The 13,886-nt window shown below is 38.4% G+C and overlaps 1 protein-coding gene across 1 annotated transcript in view; it reads left to right on the top strand.

The window, feature by feature from the left end:
• The window catches only part of EIF2AK3 (eukaryotic translation initiation factor 2 alpha kinase 3), a 79,039-nt gene that overhangs the window by 40,748 nt on the left and 24,405 nt on the right, over window positions 1-13,886 (top strand). The window contains exons 4-10 of the mRNA XM_061155310.1: window positions 574-707; window positions 2,995-3,229; window positions 4,231-4,393; window positions 5,374-5,514; window positions 6,355-6,477; window positions 8,478-8,695; window positions 9,077-9,189. Coding sequence (XP_061011293.1) covers window positions 574-707; window positions 2,995-3,229; window positions 4,231-4,393; window positions 5,374-5,514; window positions 6,355-6,477; window positions 8,478-8,695; window positions 9,077-9,189 — 1,127 coding nt within the window. The remainder of the gene's footprint in view (window positions 1-573; window positions 708-2,994; window positions 3,230-4,230; window positions 4,394-5,373; window positions 5,515-6,354; window positions 6,478-8,477; window positions 8,696-9,076; window positions 9,190-13,886) is intronic.

Below are 13,886 nucleotides of genomic sequence, written 5' to 3'. Positions count from 1 at the left end.
TTAGGAACTGGTGGTAATCTGGCTATTGCTGCTTTTTTTTTCCAGTTTTTAAAATTTTATTTATTTAAAAAAAATTTATTGGCATATAGTTGATTTACAGTGTTAGGTTAGTTTCAGGTAAACAGCAAAGTGAATCAGTTATACACATATCCACTCTTTTTTTTTAAAGATTCTTTTCCCATATAGGCCACTGTCATCATTGTTCAGTCGCTAAGTGGTGTCCAGCTCTTTGCGATCCCTTGGACTGTAGCTTTCCAGGCACCTCTGTTCATGGGATTTTCCAGGCAAGAATACTAGAATGGGTTGCCATTTCCTTCTCCATTGAACCCATGTCTCCTGCTTGGCAGGCGAATTCTTTACCGCTGAGCCAGCAGGGAAGCCCATATAGGCCATTACAGAGTATCGAGCAGAGGTCCTTGTGCTAAATAGTATAGCTGTTGCTTCTTAATCCTTGGGTACTTTTTACACATTTCCTCAATTTCCTTTCACTTTTTATAAGTTATTGAGAGTCTTTTACTGTCTCTGATCTCCTGGAACATGTTCCCTTTACTAATTTTACACCTGTCTTTTCAGGTGAGGTACATCTGTTCAGCTCTGGGTTGTCGCCAGTGGGATAATGATGAAATGGAACAAGAAGAAGACATCTTGCTTCTGCAGCGCACCCAGAAAACCGTGAGAGCTGTTGGACCTCGCAGCGGCAATGAGAAGTGTGTATTTAGATGATGTTGCTGTTGATGTTTAGAAGTACAGGAAGAGCAGAGTTCATCGGCTTTTTCTTTGTTGAAATTTTCTGAACGGTTTTGTTTCCCCAGAAGCATACTACTTTTTAAGGAGAAAAGTAGCCCCTCGATTTATCTGTTTATTTAGGCTGTGCTGGGTCTTGGTTGCAGCACACAGGCTTCTCCAGTTGTGATGCGTGGCATGTGGGATCTTAGTACCCCCACCAAGGGTTGAACCCACGTCCCCTGCATTGGAAGGCAGATTCTTTACCCCTGGACCATCCAGGAAGTCCTTGTAGCCCCTAAATTTAAAACAGCTTCATGACAAATCTTGAGCTGAACTTCTCACCATGTGCTTTTGGATATGGTAACCAGGAGGAGTCCCGTACAATGACTGTATATTAGCTTTGTTGTTGTTATTGCTTAGTCACTCAGTTGTGTTTGACTCTTGGCCCCATGGAGTGTAGCCCCCCAGGTGTTTCTGTCCATGGGGTTTCCTAGGTAAGAATACTGGAGTGAGTTGCCATTTCCTCCTCCAGGGGTTCTTCCCCACTCAGGGATTGAAACCAGATCTCTGCGTCTCCTGCATTACAGGAAGATTCTTTACCAGAGTCACCAGGGAAGCCCATATATTAGCTTAATTTTAGGTTAATGATACTTTTCACAGTAACCTCACTGGTCAAAGTTCTTTGAACACAGAAAGACAAAGCTGATGTGGTTTGTTTTACTTGGGCCTGTTGGACTCTGAAGTTCTCTCTGGTAGATAGTTTTGTGGTTTGTCTGACTATCACATCAATTTTAAGATAATATTTTAATCTGTTTTCTTAAAGTGTTAAAGTATAGTTTATTTGGTCAAATACTTTTTTGTTTCCTTTTTCAAATAATGTAAATTTTTACATTTAAAGCAACGTGATTAGGGACTTCCCTGGTGGTCCAGTGGTTGAGAATCTGCTTTCCATTGCGGGGGGATCTGGGACCAATCCCTGACCAGGGAACTAAGATCCAACGCTACGGGGCAAATAAGCCCACATGCCAAAACTATAGAGAAGCCTGCACGCCACAGCAAAGGGTCCTGCTTGCCGCAACTAAGACCCAACCCAGCCAAATAAATAAATATTTAAAAAGCTAAAATAAAATTACATGATTAGATTAGATATACTAGTGGTCATAAATTACATGCTTGACTTTTTTAAACCTAATGTTTAAATTCTAAATTGCCATGCAATAAAAAGAATTTGAGAGCCCATCTTTATCTTTTTGAAAGTGAACCAGACTTTGAGATTTTGTCTAATTTGATGCACAATAACTGTTTCCTGAAAACTTTTCTCAAGTTCAGTGAAGAATGTATTCTCTCTTCATTCCCTGGACTGTAAGTCAAGGGCTTTGCTGGCAACCAGAGCGCCTTTATCCTGATGAGATTTTGTTTCCCTAAATGTTGAATGCTTGTTGCGTGTTCAGCCACCATAGGAGCAGATGTTCAACTTAACAGAATTTGAAGTATCAGAATGGGAAGAGTCTGACGTCTGAGATCCATATTCCTTGAGTATCTACTTTTTAACAGATGTCAGAATTCTAGGGCCATTTTATATCTAAGTGTCAAGACCATTATAGTGTCAATAGATATGTGATTTTTCTATATGTTAATTCTAGAGGAAACATTACTGCTACCACTTTACAGATATGGACACTAAAACTCAGACAAGGTTAAGGCTAACCAGATCTCAGTCAGTAGAGAACTAAGGTTGGAGCTGAGGTGTTATGACCTTCAGACTTGGTATACTTGGTCACATTGCCTTTCAAGGCTCTATTTTCATAAAAATCTAAAATTGATGTATTCTTCTTGCCTTTTACATTGGCTTATTGGGATATCCCAATAAGGGTTAATTTCTCTACGCTTGAGTGAAATGTTTCCACACTTTAATTAAGCAGTAGGACTGACTGCAAGCTGCGTCATTTTGATGTGACTTTAATGTGTTTTGAGAAAATCGCCTTGATTTAGAAATGTGAACATTTGTTAATCTTTGAGAGAAAAATCTATCCCATAGCTGTTGTCACATCACAGCTCTCAGAATCCCTTTCTAAAGGGTCGCGACCCAAGTTACGCCCTCTTGTGGCTGAAATCAGTAGTGTGCGCTTTTCCTGAAGATTGTGTTTAATTGTTCCTTTTCTCATCACCCAGGTTTTAGTGTTTGTTTCTTCACTCTACAAGAGTTCTTTATTGTTTGGTCCCTTTTTTAAAATGTAAATTTCTAAAACACGCCTTTGTAAATTTAAGGTGGAATTTCAGTGTTGGCCACTTTGAACTTCGGTATATTCCAGACATGGAAACTAGAGCCGGATTTATTGAAAGCACTTTAAAGCCCAGTGGAAACAAAGAACAGTCTAAAATCATTTCAGACGTGGAAGAGCAGGAAGCTGTCATGATGGATACAGTGATAAAGGTCTCCGTTGCGGATTGGAAAGTTATGGCGTTTAATAAGAAGGGAGGACACCTGGAGTGGGAATACCAGGTACCTAGAACCACTGAGAATTTATGAACGTGTTTCTTTCCTTCTCAGTCTGACCAGACATGTTGGGTAGAGGGAAGTGACTGCCATTTTGCAGTTTTTCAACTTGTTCTCTGTGCTCTAAGAAATTTGTGATTTTATATCTTTTAAAATGTGAAAGTTGCTCAGTCGTGTCTGACTCTTTGTGACCTCGTGGACTATACAGTCCTTGGAATTCTCCAGGCCAGAATACTGGAGTGGGTAGCCTTTCCCTTCTCCAGGGGATCTTCCCAACCCAGGGATCAAATCCAGGTCTCCTGCATTGCAGGTGGATTCTTTACCAGCTGAGCCACAAGGGAAGCCCTCTGTTAGAATGGCTATTATGAAAGACAGAAGACAGCAAGTTTGGGTGAGGTGAACAGCATACAGCAGCGTTTCTTTGACCTAGATGTTATGGAAAACAGCATGGAGGATCCTTACGATATTAAACAGAAGTGAAGAGAGTTGATCTTAAATGTTCTTAAAACACACATACAAAATAACTATGAAGTGATGGATATATCAGCGTGATTGTGCTAATTATTTCACAGTGCGTACATGTACCAAAATAGCACATTCTATACCATAAATGGCTTCCCAGGTAGCTCAGTGTTATAGACCCGCCTGCCATGCAGAAGACGCCGATTCAATCCCTGGGTCAGGAAGATCTCCTAGAGAAGGAAATGGCAACCCCCACCAGTATTCTTGCCTGGGAAATTCTGTGGAGAGAGAAGCCTGGCAGACTGTAGTCCATGGGGTCATAAGAGTTAGACATGACTTAGCAACTAAACAACAATATCATAAGTACATACATTTTTATTTGTCAATTATACCTCAGTAAAGCTGAACAACAACAAAAAAGCTGGAAAAGTGAAAATTTTTAAAATAAATCTGTGGTTTTAAATGGTATTTCAGGAGTTGGGATACATATAAATACTGCTTGAAGATATTTAAATTTTCTTTTCCATTTTTGTTTGTTTGTTTAGTTTTGTACTCCCATTGCATCTGCCTGGTTGGTTAAGGATGGCAAAGTCATTCCCATCAGTCTTTTTGATGATACAAGTTACGCCCCCAATGATGGAGTTTTAGAAGATGAAGAAGATATTGTAGAAGCTGCCCGGGGAGCCACAGAAAACAGTGTTTACTTGGGTGAGTGGATGTCTCTTATCTCGAGATAGTACATGTTGAATTCAGGTTTTATTCCTACATGGTCTCTCCCTACTTCAGGTGTGCCTATAGTAGTTTTAATTCCTTAGTACATTCTCTGGCCTTAGGATTTATACTTTGATTTCTGTTCTGCAGTATTTTCTCATTTTTTCAGTTGTGAAACTTCTGATTACCATAGTGTATTCTTTTTCTTGGAGACCTTTATTTAAAAGGCTTAAAAATGTTGCCATTACGTAGCATGGTTTCATGTTACTTATGTATCTTCAAAGTCTAAAACTTTTTACATTTGTATTGGTATCTCTATCAGCTTGCTCCCTCTTAAAGATTATGTTTAGTTTTTTCTATGTGTCTATACAGCTTATCTGAAAAATTAAAACAAAATGCTTGTGTGCTACTGGGCAATTGAAAGCCTTTAATATAATACATTTTGAAAACCCTAAAATCTAATTATTTGAACTAATTTTGTGGCCAAATACTCATGAAATTCTTTTAGCGCTATCAATGTGCTACCCACCCCTCAATCTCAGTGAAATGCAAGAATTTGAAAGAGTAACATGTCACACACATGATATGATAGTATTTAATTGAATTGTTAGTATCTTGTGAATGGCAGGTGTTTTAGGTTTTCTTAAAGAAAAGGTTACTTCATCTAAGCTATTAGTTTCCAAAGAGAACAATTATTTCTTTCAATTTTCCTGCCAGAGGGGTTTCCCAGTTTTTACCAAAGATTATTCAGTGAGAAACATTGTAACTTGTACATAACTTTCCTGCCCTGTTTTTGTTGAATAACCTTTGGGTCAAATTTGAGTGTTTCATGCATGAGTCTTTGAAAAGAGCAGTGTAGCACATGAATAAATAACTGAAATTCGTCTAATTTTATTAAACCAAAATGAACCTTTTTGAAAAAAAATATCATGGGAACTTGATTCTAAATGTGATTGACAGGGTTCTGGTTGATTTAGGAATGTACAGGGGCCAGCTGTATCTGCAGTCATCAGTCAGAATTTCAGAAAAGTTTCCTACGAGTCCCAAGGCCTTGGAATCTGTCAACAGTGAAAATGCTATTATTCCTTTGCCAATCATCAAATGGAAACCTCTAATTCGTAAGTGAACTGTGAACTTTTATAAATGTTATTAAGACGTTCAGAGGCCTGATCATGACTGTCTTTGCCCTAGTTTTGAGTATCACAAGGATCACAACTGTTATATACTCTGTACTTTCTAATGGCCTCCTAACGGCTCAGCAGGTCAAGAACCCGCCTGCCAATGCAGAAACAGGTTCGGGAAAATCCCCTGGAGGAGGAAGTGGCTACCCACTCCAGTGTTCTTGCCTGGAGAATCCCATGGATAGAGGAGCCTGGTGGGCTACAGTCCGTGGGGTCACAAAGAGTAGGACATGACTGAGCACACATGCTCATCCTTTCTAATAAATGGGGAAGGCATTTCAGAAGTTAATGAATTTTAATTATCATTTTACAACATGATTTCATCGAAGCAACAGCTGCTTCTGTAGAAATCAGTGTTAATAATAAAATGTTTCTCTAGACAGGTTAGAAAAACTTCTAACCATTCTCTGACCATGCCTTGGTATCATTTAGTTTATATTAAGAATATTTGTGAAACATTATCTGGCTATCACATCATACTTCTTTGAGACACTCAAATGAACTGAATTCATATACTAAGCCATCTATTTTCTTCAGCTGTCTTTCTGTACCTTGTATATGTTTTTTTTTAATCACATATACCACATCATATTTTAATGACTTGTATTAATGACTTATCTTCTCTATAAGACTGTTTTTCAAGGGAAAAAACCTTGGGCCATTGTTTGACTAACATATTTAAACTGAACTGTGGTTGAATATCTGTGTTTTGAATGAATGAGGCATACACATTTTCATTAAAATCATAACAGTTAAGATTTCACCATTTTCTTTTAGATTCTCCTTCTAGAACTCCTGTCTTGGTGGGGTCTGATGAATTTGACAAATGTCTTAGTAACGATAAGTTTTCTCACGAAGAGTACAGTAATGGTGCACTTTCAATCTTGCAGTATCCTTATGGTAAGTGTGATTACATTTGAACTGAAAATGGTGTCTGATTTTTCTATTTATTTTAGTTTATTAATTTGAAATTAATTAATAGAATTCAAAAGCAGGGCAATCAGTTCGAGGGTAAAAAATAAAATATCTTGGGAAGCAAATGTTGTATGTGGTGGCCAAGGTTCCAAAGACTGTTTGCAGGGGTTTTGTCACATGCTAGATTGGACACACCTAACTTACCTATGTTTCTATTCCTTCGTCTGTAAAACAAAGATATAATAATCCTATGTATCTGTTTATCGAATTGTTCTAAGGTCTAAATGAGATAATGCAGTCTTTTTTTGTTTTGACATGTACACGCTGCTATATTTATGTTTTTATTTTTGGCTGCACTGGGTCTTCGTTGCTGCATGAGGGCCTTCTCTAGTTGTGCAGAGCAGGGGCTGCCCACCTTGAGAACGCAAGGGCTTCTCATTGTGGTGGCTTCTCTTGTTGCAGGGCACAGGCTCTAGTGCGCGAGGGCTTCACTAGTTCTGGTGCACGGGCTCATTAGTTGTGGCTTGTGGGACCTAAAGCATCCAGGCCTCAGTAATTGTGGCTAAGTGGTTGTGACTCACAGGCTCTGAAACACGGTTGTGGCATGTGGGCTTAGATACCCCTCAGCATGTGGAATCTTCCCAGACCAGGGATTGAACCCGTGTCTCCTGCTCTGGCAGATGGATTCGTATCCACTGTGCCACCAGGGAAATCCAATAATGCTTAGTCTTAATTAGCACCAAGTCTGGCAAATAGTCAATGTTCAGTAAGCCTTAGTTCTTGTTATTACCTCTTATTTAATGATCAACTCATATAATATAGTCTATGTAATATCTGTCTGTATAGTGAAAATAGATGTTTCCCATAGAGCTATGTGAAAATGCTATACAATGGGATTATTTTAATTTTGTTTTAAGACAAGGAAAATTAGCATGGAAGTCAAAAATAGGTGAAATTTGGCATGCAGCACATTCCTATTTATTTAGGAAAGTGAAAGTGAAGTCGCTTAGTTGTATCCAACTCTTTGTGACCCCATGGACTGTAGCCTACCAGGCTCCTCTGTCCATGGGATTTTTAAGGCAAGAATACTGGAGTGGGTTGCCATTTCTTTCTCCAGGAGATCTTCCCAACCCAGGGATTGAACCCAGGTCTCCTGCATTGTAGGCGGACACTTTACCATCTGAGCCACCAGGAAAGTTAGGGTATGTTCAGATATGAAAGTCTTTTGAACAGTTGAACATTAAAAAAAAAAATCCTCGAATCTGTATTAGGCAAAAACATAGACTCCTCATCAGTTACTTACCCTTGATGGTAGAACTGGAAAGTTATTGTAGAATTTAAATTGATTTAGTAAAAAAAAAAAAACAAACAAGGTGCTAAAGTCTGCTATTGATTAACATAGAAGGTAAAAGAGAACTGAGTAATCTGCCCACATGGTGTAAAACAGAAGTTAAAAAGAAAAGCTGCTTTCTAGGACAGACTCATTTTGACAGCCTGAAATGAACCAGAGGGCACAGTGAAAATGTTTTCCTTTCCTTGTGAAGAATGAGTCATGCTAAAATTTGGTATTTTGGAGGGGCTAAAGGGAGGCCTGGTGTGCTGCGATTCATAGGGTTGCAAAGAGTCAGACACGACTGAACTGAACTGAACTGAAAGGAAAGTTTAAAATCCTCGAAGGAAGTTTGAGTACTAATTTTTTCTTCCACTTAAGGGATTGAATCAGATAATAAGAGTTTTTTTTTTTAGTCTTATTATTATTCAATAGAAAGAAAATGTATGACGTTATGGAATAAAGAAAAATATATATGTGTAGAAGGAAGAAAAAGCACGGTAAATGAGGCTGTGGAAATGTTCTAAAGAGATGAAACTTTAGGAAAAGGAATTCAAAGTGTTATGTCATAACAAATGAGATAATTTTTAGCAATTGGTGGTGGAACTATATTGGTTTATTTTTTTAAAAAAATCTAATGTTTATTTTTTTGAAGATAATGGTTATTATCTGCCATACTATAAGCGGGAGAGAAACAAACGGAGCACGCAGATCACAGTCAGATTTCTTGACAACCCGAATTACAAGAACATCCGCAAAAAGGACCCCGTTCTTCTCTTACACTGGTGGAAAGAAATAGTTGGAACCATCGTGTTTTGTATCGTAGCAACAACTTTCATTGTACGCAGACTCTTCCATCCTCATCCTCACAGAGTAAGACATTTTTTAGAATCTCATTTATTTCAAAGTGTTGGGACTATAGAAAGCTTTGTGTGTGTGTATGTGTGTGTGTGTGCACGCGTGCGCGCGCCCATGTGCTGGGCAAGGGGTACGTTTCCTTAAATTTCACTCTAAAATCACTGTTGCCTGTACTTTTGTTTCCACGTGTATGTCACCCCTCCTTCACTCTTCAACCCTGGCTCCACCCTGATCGTTTCCCTTCCCTTTGACAAAGAAAATGCTGTTGTTTTTCATTCTTCTAATACAGTTTCTCAGTATTGTTTGTTCTTCCATGTTATTTTGCAGCCTAATATTGTTAGCTAACTTCAATTCAGCTTTTGTACTGAGAGTGATTTTTTTCCCCCACCTCTTCAGCAAAGGAAGGAATCTGAAACTCAGTGTCAAACTGAAAACAAATATGATGCTGTCAGTGGAGAAGCTAACGACAGTAGCTGGAATGACATAAAAAATTCCGGATACGTGTCACGGTAAGAGTCTTATGCTAAAGTGCATGTGTATGTGTTGTAGCTTCTGGTGGTGACTGTTCAAATCCAGAAAGGAATAGCCTTAGATACAGAGAGCAAATGGATTGCCAGAATGGAGAGGAGTGGGACTGGTGGGCGAAATAGATGAAGACTAGAGTAGTTGTTCATTTAACATGTGCTCTAAACCTCCAGTTATATAATAAGTCACAGGGATATAATAGACAATGTAAGGAATATGGTTAATGATACTGCAGTAACTGTCTATGGAAACAGATGGTTACTAGACTTACCATGGTGATCATTTTATATTGTATACAAATGTCAAATTGTTATATGGTGCACCTGAAACTTACATATTATATGCCAACTATATTTCAATTAAAAAAGAAGAAACAACCTCTAAACTAAGATCTGTTTAACTTGTTTTTTTTTTAATGTATGTGTACTAAGTCGCTTCAGTCACATCCAACTCTTTTTGACCCTGTGGACTGTGGCCCATCAGGCTCCTATGTCCTTGGGATTCTCCAGGCAAGAATACTGGAGTGGGTTGCCATGCCCTCCTCCAGGGGATTTTCCAGACCCCAGGGATCAAAACCTATCATCTTACGTCTCCTTCATTGGCAGGCGAGTTCTTTACTACTAGCACCACGTGGGAAGCCCTGAAACAGACTTATCCTTCAAGTTACTTAAACTCATTCAAAGTGGCGTATAAGATGGATAGAAGTATAGTGTTACAAAGGTTTAAAAGTACAGCCACCATGTATGTCAATTACATTTCAGTAACATTGTAATTAAAAAAAGAATTATGGCCACAAAATTGAGTTGTTATTCAGATAACTCAGTTATTGAGGGTTTACCATGTACTGGGCTTGACATTAATGATTGATAATTATTACATTGCTAAAATATGATATAAATGATAATGTTAATTATTATATTATTAGAGTATGATATAAATCTCCTGTGTGACTTAATCCTCAGTTATTTATCTCATCCTTATTCTGTCTAAAATAAAAAGCAAAAAAATGGGAGGAATATACCAATAGAAGAGATCATTGTTAAAAGCAGAAGAGTTTGGTTACTTAGAAAGCAGCCAAGTCAAATAATTTGAAAGTAAAATATAAGTAGAGAATCTGTTAGCAGGTCTGTCAGGTGTATGGATTTTAATGCTTTGTGGGACTAGAAATGATGCTGTGATTCAGTTTTCTTATTCCATGGGTTATTGCTACATTTCCCCTTGGTTTTGATATCGTGCCTAGCACTTCTGTAATGTCAGGACAAGGGGAAGTTCTGTATGAAACTTATTGCTTAATATCCAGGATAACAACAGCTTTATGACAGAAAAGACTTATAATTACAACTAAAATGTGTGTTATTTTGATTATCTGTGGATTTATCTAAGCTGCATTCATACTGTATTCTCAAAAATTGAGAATTGACTATAATCAGTATGTTCTAGCAAAACGTCCTGGGTGACCAGCAAGTGGTAAATAAAGGCTTTAATACCCTTGCTGATAGAGATGCTGACTTACATGTCAGTGGCCAGCACCACCAGCAAGCAGGGAGGGATAGGAGAGGGGGGCCCACCAGCTCCACGGGCAGTTCATCACCCAAGCCATTCATTGTTCATTCAACTTCTATGCTGAAAAATTGTGTGCAGGACAGTAGCTTAGGCTTTGGGAGAAATATCAATAAAAAGACTGGGCTTATCACCTGGAGGAGCTTAAAGTCTGTGGAAGAAGGTGATACTAGATAAAACATAAACATATGGAGGAAAAAAACCATGAGCTAAGTGACTAATCCTGATTGTGATGATTCAGGAAGGTGTCATAAATGAGGTCACATTTTAATTGAACCATAAATCATGAGTAAGTGACAGGTGGAGATGGAGGGTGAGTGGGGTATGATGAATAAGCATATATTTGTAAGGCTGTTCTGAAGAGAATTGGGATAATGTACTCTAAAATTGTATCAGACTTAATTTTCCTTTCATTTTATTCAATATGAAGAGAATGCTGGTTGTTTTTAAAATACCAGAGTTCTGTGTAATACCTGGCATTTATTGAGTGCCTACTATGTTCTAGGCATCATTAAGAGCCTGAACTCTGGATTTAGTCATGAATTTAAGTCCTACGCTGGGACCTGAGTCAAGGTGATATTTATGTTTATAAAGTCTGTGATCATGTATAGGATATGATTATATATATATATATATATATATATATATATATTATATACTTAGATTATATATATATATATAATGGATATATCTCTTTTTCAAAAGAAATATCCATTTTCATATTAGTGTTTTCTTTAATGTAGGCAGATAATTCAGTTGGCCCTCCAGGAGCAGTATGTGAACTTCATGGGCTTTTGCAGTTGGGGAGATGGATTTGTACTGAAGTACCTTGAGTAGCTATTTTTAGGCATACAGATTACTACTCTTCATTCTCTGGACAGTAATTGGCCCATGGAGGGTTGGGATATATTGTCTCTCCTCCTTACACCACACTCTAACCAGCTGAGCCAACTGCTAAATTAATATGAGTGTGTGAGTCATAAAGTAATAAACTTAACCTTATAAGGGACACCAAAGGTAATCTAGTTCAACTCTCCCTTCTGTGGCTGGAAGAATATCTTCCACAGAACACATGCATGCATTCGTTTGTTTATTAATTCATGCATTATTCGATAGATATTTGTTAGACCTTCTATTTGCCAAGTAAAACCAGACTTTGGAAATACAAAGAGAAAAAAGAATGCTTTCCTGCAGTCAAGTCTGTTAGTCACTCAGTCACGTCCAACTCTTTGCAACCCCATAGACTGTAGCCTGCCAGGCTCCTCTGTCCATGGGATTCTCCAGGCAAGAGTACTGGAGTGGGTTGCCATTCCCTTCTCCAGGGGATCTTCCTGAGCCAGGGATCAAATTAGGTCTCCTGCATTGCAGGCAGTTTCTTTACTTTTTGAGCCACCAGGTAGTCAAGTCCCCCAATAGTGGAAACAAAAGCCCTCAAGTCTGAGAAAACCTGATGCAAGCTGACTGGAATATACAAGCTGCATATAAATAACTGCAAAATAGTAAGACTTAATTTAAATATTCCATGTACTGTGTGCAAAGTGCTGTAAGATCATTAAGATAGGGGTCTAGGAAGGCCTTACAGAGGTGGTGAGACGAGCAGAATGAATGAAGAATAGAGTTTTATTAAGTCCAAAGAAGTTCCCATTGGAGCAAATAGTGGAAGCAAAAGCCCTCAAGTTTGAGAAAACCTGGTGCAAGCCGACTGGAATATACAGAGCAGAGCAGCAAGGCCAGACATTAATGGGGAGATAGGCTACAAAGTGGGGGTCTACCTGTAAGTGCCAGATGGTGAGTTAGCTCTGTCCAAATACCTTTGGGCTGAACTGAACTGAACACTGTCTCCTGAGGCATCTCAGCAAATTTCAGATAGCTTTGGTTCCTAGAGAAATTTCTGGATAAAAATGTACTTAAGGGACTTCCTTGGCGGTCCAGTGGTTAAGACTGCATGCTTCCGCTGCAGGGGGCATGGGTTTGATCCCTGGTCACGGAACTAAGATCTCACATGCTGCATGGTGCAGCCAAAAAAAAATAAAAGTTACTTAAATATAATAGGACTGATTAAATCTTTTTCATAAAATATACAGGCACTGACATAAGAGTAAAGTACATTTTCTACTTGAGTACAGAATGCCACAGGAGATAAAAGGTTAGAGAATTAAGGATTAATTATTTGATGGATGATGGAAAGTATTGTATAGGACTGAAGAGTTTTAAAATTGCCGTGAAAAGACAGCCTTCAGAATGGGAAAAAACAATAGCAAACGAAGCAATTGACAGAGAATTAATCTCAAAAATATACAAGCAGCTCCTGCAGCTCAATGCCAGAAAAATAAACGACCCAGTCAAAAAATAAGCCAAAGAACTAAACAGACATTTCTCCAAAGAAGACATACAGATGGCTAACAAACACATGAAAAGATTCTCAACATCACTCATTATCAGAGAAATGCAAATCAAAACCACAGTGAGGTACCATCTCAAGCCGGTCAGAATGGCTGCTATCAAAAAGTCTACAAACAATAAATGCTGGAGAGGGTGCAGAGAAAAGGGAACCCTCTTACAGTTTTGGTGGGAATGCAAACTAGTACAGCCACTATGGAGAACAGTGAAGAACAGTGTGGAAATTCCTTAAAAAACTGGAAATAGAACTGCCATATGATCCAGCAATCCTACTGCTGGGCATACACACTGAGGAAACCAGAATTGAAAGAGACATGTGTACCTCAGTGTTCATCGCAGTGCTGTTTATAATAGCCAGGATATGGAAGCAACCTAGATGTCCATTGGCAGATGAATGGATAAGAAAGCTGTGGTACATATGCACAACGGAATATTACTTAGCCATTAAAAAGAATGCATTTGAATCAGTTCTAATGAGGTGGATGAAACTGGAGCCTATTATATGGAGTGAAGTAAGTCAGAAAGAAAAACACCAACACAGTGTACTAATGCATATAGATGGAATTTAGAAAGATGGTAATGATGACCCTATATGCAAGACAGCAAAAGAGACACAGATGTAAAGAACAGTCTTTTGGACTCTGTGGGAGAAGGTGAGGGTGGGATGATTTGAGAGAATAGCATTGAAACATGTATATTATCATATGTGAAACAGATCGCC

Source organism: Dama dama, chromosome 11 (genome assembly GCF_033118175.1).
Source record: "Dama dama isolate Ldn47 chromosome 11, ASM3311817v1, whole genome shotgun sequence".
Taxonomy (NCBI): Eukaryota; Metazoa; Chordata; class Mammalia; order Artiodactyla; family Cervidae; genus Dama; species Dama dama.
The sequence above is the reverse complement of the archived record's forward strand: the minus strand, read 5'-3'. Positions and strand labels throughout refer to the sequence as shown.